This window comes from Silurus meridionalis, chromosome 4 (genome assembly GCF_014805685.1).
Source record: "Silurus meridionalis isolate SWU-2019-XX chromosome 4, ASM1480568v1, whole genome shotgun sequence".
Lineage (NCBI taxonomy): Eukaryota > Metazoa > Chordata > Actinopteri > Siluriformes > Siluridae > Silurus > Silurus meridionalis.
The window spans coordinates 38,004,797-38,023,806 of NC_060887.1; the positions used below are offsets into that span (position 1 = coordinate 38,004,797).

Here is a 19,010-nt window from a genome sequence, read left to right on the forward strand (position 1 = left end):
GGGAACCGCCAAGCCTGACAGAGAACAAGCAGTAGATGCATCCCAAAACCAGTGGCACACGATCATTGTATGTAATTTGATATGTTTCATGGTTCATCATCAAATGGACTGAAATTGAACTAAACAAACAAAAAAACCAAAAGAAAGATTAAGGACCTCACGTCAATGTATGTTTATTTTTTTTTAGCTAGCTACGCCGATCTGCATGCCTCGCGCGACGTGTGGCTCTATATTTAACGAACGTGCACTTCAATTCGTCAAATTGATTATCCAATCGATATCTAATTACGTGACATTTCTGGAAGAAAGAATAACAATGAATTAGCGGCGCGAGAAGGCGCCGGTGGGCGCTAATGACGGATCTCCGTAATTACATACAATTCTTCATTTCCTCCGAGAGAGGGCGGAAATGCTGGACGGCAAGGGATGAAGAAGTCTGCTGTCAAGCTCAGTAGCATAAAAACCCCCAATTCCCTCACGCCAAACCACCACCACCTTCTCACCCCATCGTGTCCGTTCTCTCTGCCACTTTGTGAGCTAATAATCGTGAATTTCCGCGCGCCCCGCCCCTGGAGTGTATGCTTTATTAGGAACGCGATGTAGAGAAAAGTCCAGCGCTTGTGCTATTCATTACGCATCTGATAAAGGGGTGAGAGAACTTTTCCTCCACTTTGAATTACGGTTGTCTTAGACGTGAGGAAAAAAAAATACAACTGAAACGTCACAAAGGTGTAAGCTAGCGTCTCTTTTCCTTTAGAACCGCTACACTGCTACACAATCCAACACGGTTTTTTGTTTGTTTGAAAAGGATTGAAAGCTTTTTTTTAACAAAATCATGACCTTTAGCTAGAATCTTTAGTTAGCTACGGGATAACTTGCTAGTTAGGTAAAAAAGCTACACAGCTGCTAAGAACGCAGCTACTTCGCATAAGTAATCAAAGCCATCTAAAACATGCCCCCTGTCCATTCTTTTGATTGGGTCATTCGCCCCACTGGACCCTTTAAGACCCAACTGGATCCTGTTGAGTCTGTGAGCTAGCATGCTCTTCCTCAAAGAAGTCACCTATAAAACCTAGGCGAATAAAGTAATCGAATACAAGCATAAGAATCAACCACAGAACTACACGATACTGCCAAAAGTATGTGGACACTTGACCTTAAGATCTGATGTCCCCTTTTTTTGACGTCCCCTTTCACATTTAGTCCCCATTTGCTTGTATAATAATCTGGAAATCAGGTTAATATTGAAGTGTGTTTTTGGGAGATTCAGCTATAAGGGTATTAGTAAAGTCAGTGGTAACTTGGTGATAAGATGTTGGACGGCTAATCTGGAGGTCGTATACCACCACCTCTGCTGGGCCCCTGAGTGAGGCCCTTAACCCTGAACTGCTCAGTTGTATAAACGAAATAAATGTAAGACACTCTGGATGAAGGTGTGTGTCAAAAGCCCTAAATGTAAATGTACTAATGTACGTGAGGAGGCCTGGGGTGCAGTCAGCATTCACATTGATGGAGATTTTCCATTCCATCCCATGGAAAGCTGGAAAACTTTATGCTCCAGATTTGTGGAAAAGGCTGTCAAGTGTTTCCCCGATACTTGTTGGCGTTTAGTATAGGAAGGGTGTGTTAAAAAAAAGGAACGTTCGTCAATAAAACCCGGGCTGAAGGGAACAAAACAAAGATAAGCAATGTGAACGACAAAGCGATTCATCAATGCCGAAAAGTATCGGAGTTTAGATGCTCATGTTTATCAGCAGAATCTAAAGGAAAAAGAGAAACACTGATTCTTATACAGTGCATTGTGTTTTTTTTTTATTCTCCATTAAAGCTGGAAAGGTTCTGTAAAGAGGACACACTTCACCATTCAACCTCATTACTCACAAAACCTAGAACATAAAGTATTTAAGACTAGCTTTCTAAAACAACCGAGTCTCGCTAACTCCCCCCCGAGGAGCCTGAGACGGGGCCGGGAGGAACAGAACAGGCCGGGAAAAACGATTAAAACAACCGAATTGGACGCTGATTAGTTCTGATGCTCACACGTCTGTCGTGTGTAGAAAAGAGAAAAAAGGTTAAAATGTAAATGAGGAGTGACTGCGTTTAATCAGCGCCGCTCCTTTAATGAAATGCGATCCTGTACGGCGTCTTAAAATATTAATTTTGCCCTAATACCCGCGATAGGCAGGTCTCGGCAAGCTTAATAAGCGCGAGATAGAATTGAGAAAAGTCAATAAGGAATTCAATTATGTTTACGGAGAAACTGCTGTGTTCATTTCTTTTCGGGGTTTTCTTCTCCTTTTCCATCACTCGGTTCACGCACGCTCGGACGTAATCTCGTCCTCCTCAAGGACACCTCTCCTTGGGGTGTGTGTGTGTGTGTGTGTGTGTGTGTGTGTTGGGTGGGGTGGGGTTTCTTTTGTGTTTCACATACATACACACGCACTGAGAGAACAATTGGTGACTGATTGGTGTTGGTGAGTGTGTGTGTGTGTGTGTGTGTGTGTGTGTGTGAGGCTGAATGGTAAGCCAGTCCTCTCTCATAGGGCATCCCCCCACCACACAAGCACACAAGCACACAAGCACACAAGCACACAAGCACACACACACACACACACACACACACCTGAATTTCGGTTTTACCATATGACGCAATTTTAAACGTTCTCATAAAGGGACCCTGAGACAGAATCAGAGTTTAAACACACACACACACACACACACACACACACACACACACACACACACACACACACACATACCCAATAAAGATTTATAACCAAAAGTTTGGCCATAAGGTTGATATGTGCTGCTTTTTGAACATCCGAATCCAAATTGACTCTCAATTTGCTGTTATAATGAGCTCCACTCTTCTGGCAAGATGTTCCTCTAGATTTTGTGGAGATTTGTCTTTTTTATTCAGACACAAGAGTGTTAGTAAAGTCAGGTATTGATGCAGGAAAGGAGGTGAGGAGGCCTGGGGGTGCAGTCAGTGTTCACATTCATCCTCAATAGGTTTGGAGCTCTATAGCAGAAGATCTTCCACACACTTCCAACCCATGTAGCTTCATGGAGCCGACTTTGTGCACAGGAGCATCATCATGCTGGAACAGGTTTGGGTCTGCTCATTGAAGTGAAGTGAAAATTCCATGCTTGGGACATCTGACTGTTCCATCCATAAGTGGTTCTTTCCCAAAATTTCACCGTGAACATGCGATTGTACTTTGGATGCAGGAGAAGAAAATTTTCCCTTCACTTGAATTAGGAGACCCAAACTTGTTCCAGGATGACACAAATCCAGCACCAAGATGATATGCTTTACATGAGTTGAAGTGTATGGAATATCTCCTGCTATACAGGGAGTGCAGAATTATTAGGCAAATGAGTATTTTGACCACATCATCCTCGTTATGCATGTTGTCTTACTCCAAGCTGTATAGGCTGGAAAGCCTACTACCAATTAAGCATATTAGGTGATGTGCATCTCTGTAATGAGAAGGGGTGTGGTCTAATGACATCAACACCCTATATCAGGTGTGCATAATTATTAGGCAACTTCCTTTCCTTTGGCAAAATGGGTCAAAAGAAGGACTTGACAGGCTCAGAAAAGTCAAAAATAGTGAGATATATTGCAGAGGATGCAGCAGTCTTAAAATAGCCAAGCTTCTGAGCGTGATCATCGAACAATCAAGCGTTTCATTCAAAATAGTCGACAGGGTCGCAAGAAGCGTGTGGAAAAACCAAGGCGCAAAATAACTGCCCGTGAACTGAGAAAAGTCAAGCGTGCAGCTGCCAAGATGCCACTTGCCACCAGTTTGGCCATATTTCAGAGCTGCAACATCACTGGGTGCCCAAAAGCACAAGGTGTGCAATACTCAGAGACATGGCCAAGGTAAGAAAGGCAGAAAGTCGACCACCACTGAACAAGACACACAAGCTGAAACGTCAAGACTGGGCCAAGAAATATCTCAAGACTGATTTTTCTAAGGTTTTATGGACTGATGAAATGAGAGTGAGTCTTGATGGGCCAGATGGATGGGCCCGTGGCTGGATTGGTAAAGGGCAGAGAGCTCCAGTCCGACTCAGGCGCCAGCAAGGTGGAGGTGGAGTACTGGTTTGGGCTGGTATCATCAAAGATGAGCTTGTGGGGCCTTTTCGGGTTGAGGATGGAGTCAAGCTGAACTCCCAGTCCTACTGCCAGTTTCTGGAAGACACCTTCTTCAAGCAGTGGTACAGGAAGAAGTCTGCATCCTTCAAGAAAAACATGATTTTCATGCAGGACAATGCTCCATCACACCGTCCAAGTACTCCACAGCGTGGCTGGCAAGAAAGGGTATAAAAGAAGAAAATCTAATGATATGGCCTCCTTGTTCACCTGATCTGAACCCCATTGAGAACCTGTGGTCCATCATCAAATGTGCGATTTACAAGGAGGAAAACAGTACACCTCTCTGAACAGTGTCTGGGAGGCTGTGGTTGCTGCTGCACGCAATGTTGATGGTGAACAGATCAAAACACTGACAGAATCCATGGATGGCAGGCTTTTGAGTGTCCTTGCAAAGAAAGGTGGCTATATTGGTCACTGATTTGTTTTTGTTTGGTTTTTGAATGTCAGAAATGTATATTTGTGAATGTTGAGATGTTATATTGGTTTCACTGGTAAAAATAAATAATTGAAATGGGTATGAATTTGTTTTTGTTAAGTTGCCTAATAATTATGCACAAATCCAGCACCAAAATGATATGCTTTACATGAGTTGAAGTGTATGGAATATCTCCTGCTATAGAGTTCCAACCCCAGACCTTCTCAGCCCTCAGCCTACATCAGTACCTGACTTCACCAACATCCTCGTGCTTAAAAAAGAACATCAAATCTCCACAAAATCTAGTGGAACATCTTCCCAGAACATTGAAGGTTATTATAAGAGCAAATGAGGAATAAGATGTCCACAAAGAAGCACATAGCAATGTTATGGAAGGTGTCCGCAAACTTTTGGCCAGTGCGCGTAGCTATGAAGTAGCTATACGTAAAACCCTGCACTATATTTTAGCATGCGAATCGATTGTGCTGACTCGGGCAGAGATTTTTACGAGGCAGAGAGGAAATCAGTCGTCTAACTGGTGTCGGTGGAAAAAAGAACCGTGTGCATGATCACGTGTGTATGAACGTGTTGTAATGAACGTGTGTCTGGAACGGTGTAACGGCTCGGTGGAGAAGGACATGCAGCCCATGCGAGTGGCACAGAGTGACCTACAACACAATACAAAATCACACACACACACACACACACACACACAACACAATACAACACAACACAACACAGTAGTGAAGAAGGACTGGCAGAAAATGGAAGAACGTCCACTTGGTCATTCGGCATCATTCATTTCTGAGTGGCAGTAAAACACTCTGAAGTCTAGACTGTGTGATGACTGCCATGAACTGTGTAAGGCTGGAGGAGGCGGAGCTTCATACATCGACACGCCCTGATTTTAATACAACATCTACTGCTACAAATCATCATCATCATCATCATGATCATCAACAACACCGTCATCATCCTCATGATCATGATATTCACCATCATCATCTTCATCGTCACTATCATCGTCATACCTATACTCTTTATCATCATCATCTTCATCGTAACTTTAATCATCATACTTATACTCATCATCTTCATCGTCACTATCATCGTCATACTTATACTCATCATCATCATCATCTTCATCGTCACTATCATTGTCATACTTATACTCTTTATCATCATCATCATCTTCATCGTAACTTTAATCATCATACTTATACTCATCGTCATCATTATCGTCACTATTATCGTCATACTTATACTCATCATCATCATCATCATTATCTTCATCGTCACTATCATCGTCAAACTTATACTCATCATCATCATCATCTTCATCGTCACTATCATCGTCATACTTATACTAATCATCATCATCATCATCATTATCATCTTCAACGTCACTATCATCGTCATACTTATACTCATCATCATCATCATAATCTTCATCGTCACTATCATTGTCATACTTATACTCATCATCATCATTCTCATTATTCTCATTACATTTACAGTGTTTGGCAGATCCTTATCCAGAACGACTTATATTAAAACAAGCACTAAGCAGCTATCATTAGGGGCCTTGCTCAGGGGCCCAGCAGTGGCAGCTTGGTATGGCTGGGATTTAAACTCATGACCTTGGAATCCAAAGTTCAATTTCTTAATCACTAATCTACCACCTTGACACCATCCCCATTATCATCGACATCATGATTGTCACCACCACCTTCACCAAGATCATCACCATCACCATCACCATCACCATCATCATCATCATTCTCCTCCTCCTCCTCTTCAGGAGATCCCTCACTCCCTCACTCCCTCACTCCCTCACTCCTGTTCTGTTACTAAAGCCTGTTTTTCCGAGGCTGTTCTCTGCAGATGAAACAGATTCCTGCCCTGAGCTGTTGAAGGTTACGATGTTAAAGTCGTGTTTTATTGCAGGAAATTTGTAGAAACAAACCCTGATTTTGATGCGTTGGAGTATTTATTTCTTTTATTATTATATGAGAAGGAAATGTTCCCGCTTCCATCACCTCAGGCGGGATATAGGCTGAAAAACCGTGCTGTTGGATTTCCATAAAAAAATACAATTGGAATCTTCCAGACCCGGAAATATAGGGATTAGTTTTCCCTGTGACTTTTGATCCCGGCATCTTGATATTTCATTGCTTCAGGGCAGGGCTGTGAAGAATTTTCCTTATTCACGAGAAGAAGCAGTCCTCCGTCTCCTCCTCCGCTTCCAGAGCTTTCGGAGTCTCCACTCGCTGACATTATTAAGGAGGGTATTTACCAGACTAGGTGCTATTACTGGGCGATTTTTTGCTGTGATGGTGATAGAAAAGGAACAGACACGTCTCCCGCGAAGGGCCGGAATTGAATCGGCGCTCCGTGTGGAGAACGGAGGCGTGTTTGCGCACCCTGCCGAGAATGAGCCAGAAGAATCCCCGTGAGGAAGGAGGTTTGATGTGGAAACAGCTGGTCTCTGGATGCACTTTGACTCGCTCAATATTTCTCTGGCTGCTGTTCTGCTATTGAGCCTCCCAGCTGCTGTAACTCGAGGCCCCCGGCTGGACCAGATAATGCCGCATTGCTCATATTAAAATGACCTTTTCCTCATCGTGCTCGTGGAGACGACTCGGGCTTCAATAAGCGTCTGTGTGTGTGTGGCATTTATTCATAATACATACAAGAAAGGAGGGAAATAGGAAAATAACGGCTTGTAGGGATGGGAGGAGTCGGCTTCGGTATCGCGTCGGCGGGAGCTAAGCTAGCTTCACTAAGCTGTAATTAACACTCGGGTTGAACAAAAAAATGCGCACAGACGAGGTTTGCGTGTAATCCTGTGGGATTTTGGGAAAAATGCTGGCAAATTTTTGCTAATGGAAAAGCCACACACACACACACACACACACAAATACACACTCTGGGAAAAAAACTGTGTCTGAATGTCACGGGCACGATGCGAAATTGAATAAGTCTGGCTGTTTATGCAGATAGTGTGTGTGAGTTCGATTAGACGTGTGTGTGTTTATGTAAATGTACATAAACGTCATTACTGTACACACACACAATATGTCGCTCTGTTACTTTCTATTAGGCAACATTTCAAGCCTCGGTGTTATGGTTCACTGAGAACTCGAAAGTACACCAAATACTGCCAATTCTATTCCCAGAGACAGTAAATGTGTCCGTAATGCAGTCGAAAACTGGTTCCAAAGACAATAAATATGTCCAAATTAAAGTCAATTTGGTCAGAAAGACAGTCAATATGTCCGAATTCGAGCCAATTCGGTAGCGAAAGACAGTAAATACATCCACAATATACTTTATTTGGTCCAACGGACAGCAAATATGTCCAATGTAGAGCCAGTGAGGTTCGAAAGATTGTAAATATGTCCAAAAGAAAAGTCAATCTGGTCCCAAAGACGGTACATAAGTCTGAAATATAGTTAATGGGTCCGGTAGACGGTACAAAATTAGACTCAATTTGTTTCGAAAGACTGTAAATATGTCCAAAATACTATTATACTGGTCCTGAAGACAATAAATATGTCCAAAATACAGTAAATGCTCTGCCTAAAGACAGCAATTACGTCCAAAGTAAAGCCAGTTAGGTTCATAAGACTGTAAATATGTCCAAAAAGGACTCAATTTAATCACAACGACAGTATGTCCAAAATACAATACATTCAGTCCTTAAAAAACAGCAAGTATGTCCACAGTGGAGCCAGTTAAGTTCACACGACAGTAAATATGTCCATAGTACAGGGAATATGGTCCAAAAGACAATCTGTTTAAAATACAGTCAATTTAGGACAAAACACTGTAAATCTGTGGTCATTGTGGTCCAAATTTGGTCCTAAAGCTAATTGGTCAAAAGGACAGTAAGTATGTCCAAATTAGGCTCGAAAAATCTTTGATACAATCAGATAAAATCAATGTGCTCCAAAAGACAGTAAATGTGTCAAACATGTAAAAAATATATATTAAATATGTCTAAATTTATGAACCAATAAGTCCAAAAGACTGTAAATATGTCCAAAAATGGACACGTTTACTAAAAAAACTGAAAATATGTCCAAGAAACAATCAGTTTGGTTTAAAAGGTAGTGAATAAGTCTAATATCTAGTCAATATGTGGTCAATTTAGTAAAAATAAATTTATAAAAATACAGTAAATATGTTTGAATTGGAGTCAAAATTGTGTGAAATAAAGACATGATTTAGTCCTAAAAAAATATGTAAATCTAAATTACAGTCAATGTGATAAACGTGTCCAATTTACAGTTCATTTGGTCTGAAAGACAAAATTTTATATGTGCAGAATACAACCAGTTTTTATCAGCAGTACTGTAATAGGCTTAAATTCCAGACAGTCTGATCTAAATTCATTCACCAGATCTGTTTATTCCGATCTTCCCTACACTCCTCTCCTAGATTCCTTCACTAGACTTCTTCCCCTTGGTCCCAAGCCCTCAGTGCTCTGCTATAAAATTTCTCATAAATCATAACCTTTACATAACATTTACTCTCGTCTTCTCCTCCGCCGTTAAAGGCCGATCTATCTGTACTTCAGAAATGAATATCGGACGCCAAGTGGACGTGAAGGTGAAGCGAAAGCCAGGCGTCATGCAGTGTCTCGGATTATTGCACAGGATTCGGTTACTTACTCACTGGACCCACGTTATTCGGCACACCTGTGAAAAGAAAGAAGAAAAGAGAGAGAGAGAGAGAGAGAGAGAGAGAGAGAGAGAGAGAGAGAGATGTTAGCACTCTGTCATAGATTTCTAAATCTGTAAAAGTCAATATTAGATGAAAAATGAATATTCTTCTCATTTTGGTTAGAAACACAACACTTCGTCCAGACTTCGTATTTCAGTACCGTCTCAAAACCAGAAATTCTATTCAATTAATACAATTTTTTCACATTTATTTATTTATTTATTTATTTATTTATTTATTTATTTATTTATTTATTTAATTTAAATAAATGATAGATAAATAATTAAAGAAATAAATGTATTTGTAAATGTATAACATTATTAATTTATATATATATATATATATATATATATATATATATATATATATATATATATATATTTATTTATTTATTTATTTATTTATTTATTTATTTATATAAATAAATCAATTCATAAGTTAGTAAACAAAAAAATAATTATACATGTTGCCAGAGGGAAAAAAAAAATAAATTAATAAATGAATAAATTAAAAATAATAACTATATATATATATATATTTTATAGCCAAATGCATAAGAGTACAAGATAAAGAGAAAAAGAGAAACAGCAATGGTGAGAATAAATGAAATAGAAGATGTGAAGGACAGCAATATGGAAATTCATAGAGATAAAAAGGAAAAAAGGATGGAGAAAACAAAAGAAAAGAAAGAGGTTTAAGAAGTAGAGGAACCAGGACGCCAGAACGCAAGTACCAGGAGGAAAAGGAAGAAGATGTAGGAGGAAATGAATAAAGAACACATGTATAGTTCCTCCTAACCGTTAACACAGAGTAGGAGGCACACCGGTGTAGGACTAGGAGACCCAAACCTGTTCTAGCATGACAATGCAACACATCATGCACAAATCCAGCTCCATGAAGAAATGCTGTACATGGGTCTCCTGCTCTAGAGCTTAAAATCCTATTGTGCTGGGGATGAATGTGAACGCTGTCTGCACGCCAGACCTTCTCTACATCAGTACCTGGCTTTACTAACACCCCGTTATCTCCACAAGCACACTTTAAAATCTAGTGGAACATCTTCCCAGGTGAGTGGAGCTTATAATAAGAACAAATGGAGACTAAATGCGGATTTAGATGTTTAAAAAAGCAGCACATCCCAATTTTATGGTCAAGTGTCCACAAACCTTTGGCCAGGGTTTCTATACATATGGCTGGGAAGACTTTACCATCCACACACACACACACACACACACACACACACACACACACACACACACCAACACGGCCCCCTGTACGAGGTCACATCACATCACGATTCACATCACAACTCTCGAGTTTTATCTGACGCCTGAATCTCTCGGATCTCAAACACTGTTCTTCACCTGTCAAAAAAAGAAAAAGAAAAGGAAAAAAAAAGAAAAGAAAAAAAAAGTTGAAAGTGTAGGCTCATGGATAATACAAGAAATGGGAATCACTTATAAATAAATCAACAAAAGACAAACAAACAAATGCAAATGTATAGAAAAGGAGGAAGTGTATAAAAAAACAGAGAGGAAGTGTGTGTGATGTTCCAGCATCGTCTCTTGCATGAGGAACAACCAGGAAATGTGGGAAAGAGCTGGAGACCTCCATCCTTTCATCCTGCTCTCTCTCTCTCTCTCTCTCTCTCTCTCTCTCTCTCTCTCTCTCTCAACAATATAGAGGAAAAGATAATATATGGGTGAATGGACAGGATGGAAGAATAGAAGAAGGAGAGAAGGAGGATGAAGGAGTGCACAAAGGAAATAAACAAGCTGGATGTGTGAATGTGTGTCTGTATGTGTATGTATGTGTTAGTCAATGTTGTTTATAGGACTGTGGTGAGACCTGAGATGTTGTATGGATTAGAGACAGTGGTATTGAGTAAAAGACAGGAGATGGAGCTGGAGGTAGCAGAGCTGAAGATGTTGAGATGTTCGTTGGGAGTGACGACGATGGACAGGATTAGAAATGAGTTTATTAGAGGGACAGCGCATGTAGGACGTTTTGGAGACAAGGTGAGGGAGGAGAGATTGAGATGGTTTGGACATGTGCAGAGGAGAGACATGGGGTATATCAGTAGGAGAATGCTGAGAATGGAGACACCAGGAAGGAGGAAAAGAGGAAGACCAAGGAGGAGGTTTATGGATGTGGTGAGGGAAGACATGCAGGTAGTTGGTGTAAAAGAGGCAGATGTAGAGGACAGGGGTTTGGAGACAGATGATCCACTGTGGCGCACCCAATGGGAGAAGCCGAAGAAGAAGAAGAAGAAGAAGAAGAAGTGTTAGTCAATTTTGCTGTGTCTCTGTATGTGTGTGTGTGTGTGTGTGTGTGTGTGTGTGTGTGTGTGTGTGTGTGTGTGTGTGTGTGTATGTGTGTGTGTGTGTGTGTGTGTGTGTGTGTGTGTGTGTGTGTGTGTGTGTGTGTGTGTATTCTCTATCCAGAGACAGATGTCAGATATCGAGTGTCTCATAATTAGATTAATTTTCAATCAGTGCCTGATAGTTCTCTCCACTCGGCTTCACACAACTACATAATGCATTAGAGTGTGTGTGTGTGTGTGTGTGTGTGTGTGTGTGTGTGTGTGTGTGTGAGAGAGAGAGAGAGAGAGAGAGAGAGAGAGAGAGAGAGAGAGAGAGAGAGAGAGAGAGAGAGAGAGAGAGAGAGAGAGAGAGGTACAAACTGAGTGATCAGCGGAGTGAGGGAGACACTAACACACTCATTCAGACAGAATGAAAAAGAGAGAGATGACAGACAGAGAGACAGAGTGAAAGAGGGATAGAAAGGAAGATGTAACAAATAGGAAGATCAAGAGAGGAAATAAGAGAGAGAGCGAGAGAGAGAGAGAGAGAGAGAGAGAGAGAGAGAGAGAGAGAGAATGTACAGTGAGAGTAAACAGAGAGAAGATTTAAATAAAGAGAAAAAAATCATCTAAAACATGAAAAGAGGAAATGGAAGGGGAAATATTTCTCTCTTTCTCTTTCTCTCTCTCTCTCTCTCTCTCTCTCTCTCTCTCTCTCAATACTGCCCTTTCCAGTTTTGCACTCAATATAAAACATCTCCTTCGCTCTCTCATTTTTCTTGTTTGCTTGTGTTCCATCTTTCTAATTCCCCCTCTGTCCTCTGATGACTCAGTTTGCACCTATTACACACACACACACACACACACACACACACACACACACACACACACACACACACACATATATATATATATATATATTAAACATATTATGTGTGTGTGAGAAGAAAGCGAGAGAAACAGGGGATGAAAGAATGTAGGACACGTCATCGCACATCATCAAAACTTTTTTCTTTTCTTTTAGACTATTTTTATTCTCTTTGTCTCAGTGCTTCATCTCTTCTACATTTATTTCTGTGATCCATGAGTAACAAAACGAAGGGGTGTTTAATACAGGTACAGTTTAAAAGTGTGTGTGTGAGTGTGTAAGAGATACTATATGAATAAAAGTTTGTCTTCACTTCATCATAAGATTTGCATCTGCTTTTTTTGAACGTCTCATTCCACATTACGTCTCTATTTACTGTTATTATAAGCTCCACTCTCCTGGGAAGATGTTCCACTAGATTTTGGAGTGTGTTTGTGGAGATTTAGAAAAAGTTGGGTGTCCCAATACTTTTGGCCAAAATTACACATTCTACACTTGAGGAAGAAGAATGCGAATTGAGATTATTAGTAGCCCATTAATACTAACGTTGCAAAAATCAAAGAATTTTCAAGACTGGAAAATTTCCATGGGAATTAACAGGAATAAAGGAAATAAACTGGGAATGAACAAACTTGCAGGTTCGCCTATAAGCGGAAACGTAAATGTAGTGGACAAAACAATCTTGCAGGATAATTTTGGTTAAAACAACCAGATTGAATGAGATTTCAGTTGATTTTCTACCTGCACATTCATTAACAGCACACACTTACTGCAGGGTTACTGAGGCCACGCCCCCTACATGCACTGAACATCCTCCATCGCATAACACACATCATTTCTTAAAGTCCTGCACACAAAATAATGTCAAAGAATGTCCATCTTGGCGAGTTTTTATGTAAATGACATAAATATTACATACATTTGTGTTTAAAACGTCCTCGTGCTGTGTGTAAGTGATTGTGCAACGTGTAAATTCCTGTAAAGTTCCCAACTTGACATATTTCCGAAATTTCCCACTCCTCTGCAACGCTGATTACTACACACCAAAACCCTCTTAAAAAACTCTACCAACACACACACACACACACACACACACACACACACACACACACACACAAGAACAAGCTCCAAACACATGTCGTGGTGACAGACATTTTCCAACGTCTCTCCTAGAGGTTGATGGGACACGATTAACCAGGACAGGGACAAAATAACATGTCCGGATTTTCCCAGCATGCTTCGGAGTTCTGATTGGAAAAGCCACCGAGAGCAGGAAAGGAGACACGTGACATGTTCTCTCTGAGTGGCGTGTGTCACTGAGTATGCCTGGAGAACACCTGCTGGCCTCATTAGAAATGTGTGTGTGCGTGTGTGTGATGTGACCTTCACTTCTGTTTGTCTCATCTGGTTTGTCTCCTTCTGGACGATCCACAAAAGCCTTATCTCCTAAATTTTCACCCCAGGCAAAGTTAGTAATTACTTTTCCAGTGCTGTGTGTGTCTCCTGGCGACTCGTCACGCTTTTTAACGCCAGGTGAGAGGAGCGGACGTGTCGATCCGACACCCGGGAACCTATATATATATAGGGGTCGAGCTGAACAGCTTTTTATACCCAGAACGAGGGTGTGAGGGGGTATTAGGGGTGGAAATGGGATAAATCTAGAATATAGAATAAATCTAACCCTGATATAATATAAATGTACTCCCGCTTTGGTATAAATGTACCCCCATAATGGTATAATTGTACCCCCACTATGGTATAAATTTACCCCCACTATGGTATAATTGTACCCCCACTATGGTATAAATGTACCCCCACTATGGTATAATTGTACCCCCACTATGGTATAATTGTACCCCCACTATGGTATGAATGTACCCCCACTATGGTATGAATGTACCTCCACTATGGTATAAATGTACCCCCACTATGGTATAAATGTACCCCCACTATGGTATAATTGTACCCCCACTATGGTATGAATGTACCCCCACTATGGTATAAATGTACCCCCACTATGGTATAAATGTACCCCCACTATGGTATGAATGTACCCCCACTATGGTATAAATGTACCCCCACTATGGTATAATTGTACCCCCACTATGGTATGAATGTACCCCACTATGGTATAAATGTACCCCCACTATGGTATAAATGTACCCCCACTATGGTATAAATGTACCCCCACTATGGTATAATTGTACCCCCACTATGGTATAAATGTACCCCCACTATGGTATAAATGTACCCCCACTATGGTATAAATTTACCCCCACTATGGTATGAATGTACCCTCATTATGATATGAAAGTACCCTGGATATGGTATGAATTTACCCCCACTTTATAGTATGAATGTACACCATAGTAGACAATAGTAGTGAATCAGGATTGGTCTCAGACTCCCTCTGTGCTGTTGCCCAGGTGTTTCCGCTTCACTGCGCAGAACGGATCCGTATTAAAGGTGTAAAAGTGTGGGATCCGGGGCGATTCAGAGCCGAGCTCCAGCAGAGACACAAGAAACAAATATTTGAAAGAGAGATTACTGCACAGAGGAAGATATGGAGACGTGGAAACAAACAGAGACGTGTCTCAGGGGAGAGAAGGAGAAAGACAGGGAACGAGAGAACCAGACAAAAGAGTGAGGTGATGGAGAGAGAGAGAGAGAGAGAGAGAGAGAGAGAGAGAGAGAGAGCTGGCTCTCAGCAGGTGGAAATGTTAAGCTGAACAAACTGAATAATGAGATAAACGACACAATACACACAGAGCTGAGAGGAAAACAAGATGGATGCCATGACCTCGGAGAGAGACGTGTTTATAACCAGGAGTTTTACATCAATTATTGCCCCAGTTACAGAGAGAATAAACACATAGTGTACAAGTGACTAGAGAGGGTTTCCTGAAAAACGTAACCATTTTGCAGTGTAATAAAGTGTGTAACAGTGTGTTAGAGGGTGTCACCGGGCCCCACTGCATGTTACACAATGTGCAATATAATGTGTTACAGTGTAATATAGTGTGTTAGTGTATCACAGTGTGTTACAGTGTTTTCTAGTTTGTTACAGTGTAATATAGTGTGTTGGTGTATTACAGTGTTTACAGTGTTTTCTAGTGTGTTACAGTGTCTTCTAATGTGTTACAGTGTAATGTAGTGTGTTGGTGTATTACAGTGTTTACAGTGTTTTCTAGTGTGTTACAGTGTCTTCTAATGTGTTACAGTGTAATATAGTGTGTTAGTGTATTACAGTGTATTACAGTTTGTTACAGTGTAATATAGTGTGCTACAGTGGTTTCTACTGTGTCACATTGTAATATATTTTGTTAGTGTGTTACAGTGTATTACAGTGTGTAGTGTATTACAGTGTAATACAGTGTAATATAGTGTGTTACAGCGTTTTCTAGTGTATTACAGTGTAATATAGTGTGTTAGTGTTTTCCAGTGTGTTACAGTGTAATATAGTGTGTTACATTGTAATATATTGTGTTAGTGTATTCCAGTGTATTACAGTATTACAATGTGTTACAGTGTGTTATTTGGTGTTACATTGTGTTACAGTGTGTCACTGTGTGTTACAGTGTAATATAGTGTGTTAGTGTATTACAGTGTATTATAGTGTGTTACAGTGTAATATAGTGTATTACAGTGTGTTAGAGGGAGTTACAGTGTGTGATGGGGTGTTACAATGTGTTACAGTGTGTTATTTGGTGTTACATTGTGTTACAGTGTGTATACAGTATACTATATTTAAACTATATAACTATATTTAAAGAGCAACCACTAACATGAGCACACACGTGTCTTTCATATCCTGAACTTTGATCGCTGACATGTTTTGCACTTATTGGAAGGTAAATTCTTTATTCGGTCTAACTTGAAATGTGCGTCTGAAAGAGAACATCAAGACGGCGAGACGGCAAGACAGCGAGACTCTTCTGTCTGGAAGCGGCGATGTGTGACTTCCGAATGTCCGACGAAGGAGGGACTCGGCCTGACATCTGCCTCTCTGCTCTAATGTGTGCAAAATTAAAGCCCGCGATTCGGCCCTGATATAAGTGTCAACCATCATTCACTTTCACCACCTCTGTCAAATCCAGATGTGGAGACGATGTGACCCAAAAGTTCACTACCAAGTCCCTGTGAATGAGCTGTTGCTATAGAAATGATAACGCTGTATACAAACCTGTGATTTTGAATCCTACTATAAGCGCCTTGTCTTCTGACCAATCAGAATCCAGAGTTCTGTCATGTGAACAGTGCATTCAATTACTTATTGAAACACATTTCTTGTGCTCTCAGGTCAATTCGAACAATTTCTCTCACGTGTCATTCTTTTATAACTGATCGACCCGATCGCGTTGGATTTGATTAGACCATGTAGCAGTGTTTTGTTTGCATTTTTTTTATTTGAATAAAACGTGTGTGTTCGAGCTTGTGTGTGTAATTGTGTGAGAGAATTTCCTCAAATGGCTCATCTAACGCTTAATGAGAGCCATGAATTATTCTTTCGCCACTCGTTCATGCAAATGCGGCTCATTGCCGATGTGGAACACATCCTTCCTTCGGACAGCGTCGGAATTTATTCCTTATCTCTTTTTAAACTCTGGTGCATTACCGTGCCGGGGTTCCTGAGGGGTGATTAGATCACAGCTTACAGCACATTTCTGATCATAAATCCCACCACCTGTGGATTTAATCCAAACGTTTGCATGCCACGGAACCATGTTCTTCAATCGGTGCTGATGAATTCTGGATCCTGATTGGTCCGTAGGAATCCCTTACCAATCCTATAGGAAAACATCTATACATTTATCATACATTTATGGCATTTGGCAGACGCCCTTATCCAGAGCGACTTACATTAATCTCATTACTAGAGCAGCTATGGGGTTTAGGGTCTTTGCTCAGGGGCAGTTTGGTGTGACTGGGATTTGCACTCACAACCTTCAGATCCAAAGTTATATGGACAGAAGTTTGTGACCATAAGGTTATCATGTGCTTTTTTTTCATCCCAATCCACATTTAATCCCCATTTGGTCTTATAATAACCTCCACAGTAGATGTTCCACTATTTAATCGTCCTCAATTCTGTTTCCGTAGCTTTGTTGTTTAATGTAGCACCAGGGTTCTGGAGGAACGTTGTCTCATTTCACTGTGTACTGCATTAGCTACATATGGTTGAAATGACAATGAAAGCTTTTTTAATTGACTTGAATGTGACTCAGCGAAAAGTCAGGTATTGATGTCGTTGAGGAGGTTAGGAGGCCTGTATATGTATTAATTATTATTATTATTATTATTATTATTATTATATAAATTCAATTTAGTTCTTTCATTCATTCACTCATCCATGCTTTTCCAAAGCAGGACTTCAGACGTGGAGGTGAATTGGGTTTAAAGACGCCACGTGGTGAACAAGTGTGATGAAGTTTTCTCATAGCAGCTTCAAACAGATAAGGCGATAATAATGGAATATAATAATGAATTGTAATAACTATAAAAGGAGTCTCCAGAAGGGTCCCTGGTGGTCTAGTGGTTAGGATGCGGAGTTCTCACCGCTGCGACACGGGTTCGATCCCCGGTCAGGGAACCAACCCCAGCCACTCTTAGTGCCGGTCCCAAGCCCGGATAAATGGGGAGGGTTGTGTTAGGAAGGGCATCCAGCGTAAAACATGTGCCAAATCAAACATGCGGCTGATCCGCTGTGGCGACCCCTAACGGGAGAAGCCGAAAGAAAGTATAAAAGGAGTCTCCAGTTGAACTGTTTAACAGCCCCGGAGTCTGAGGTAAAGCTGTAACATGATTTGATGGAGGGATGGAAATATTTTACGAGGCTGTCCTAATGTGTTTACAGCTGCTATAACGTAAGTGAAAAACAGGAACAATCTGGTTTCATGTGGAATAGAAATGTATGAAAATGTTGCATGATGGAAAATGGAAAAAAACAAAAAAAAAAGAAAACTGAAACATAAACATATGAAGATTGATTTACTTTAGAAACATGGGTGCATTCTATCAAAACAGCCAGCTTTCTTTGTTCCAAAAGTTACATTCATCCTGAACACAGCAGGGAAATCAAATGTTATGTGAGTCCTTTTTCCCAAAAAAATAAAAAAGTCCAGGATATGAGAAAGACAGAAAATTTCTCTCTGTAGAACAATGTGTTTGAGACAAAATGTCGGCACTTTCCTGACTTTCCCCCTGCAGAAACGGCCTGTCACGACTAATTTACAAACCTATCAGTCTTCTTCAACGTTCTCTAACATGGAAGGCAAACATGGCTACTGGAAAAAAGGAAGAAAAATAAAAGACTCATACCGCATCCTTTTTCTGTCACCCTCGGCTACTAACAGATACCGCGCACTTTCCAGCGTCGATCATCTTTCAACGTTCGGCATCAGACCGTTTGATATGGAGCAGAAAAAGTTGTCTGGGTTTATATTCCGTGTAATGTGTTTCCACGTCTACCTTCCATACGCTTTAAAATAACAGCACGTTTGCAGTAATTGGTGTAAAATTTACCACCAGTGCA

At 40.7% G+C, this 19,010-nt stretch overlaps 1 protein-coding gene across 10 annotated transcripts in view; it reads right to left on the reverse strand.

Annotated features, from left to right (window-relative positions):
* Window positions 1–19,010, reverse strand: part of ntng1a (netrin g1a) — a 147,512-nt gene that overhangs the window by 21,303 nt on the left and 107,199 nt on the right. For all 10 annotated transcript variants that reach the window (XM_046847095.1, XM_046847090.1, XM_046847089.1 and 7 more), the window contains exon 5: window positions 9,257–9,283. In XM_046847095.1, coding sequence (XP_046703051.1) covers window positions 9,257–9,283 — 27 coding nt within the window. The remainder of the gene's footprint in view (window positions 1–9,256; window positions 9,284–19,010) is intronic.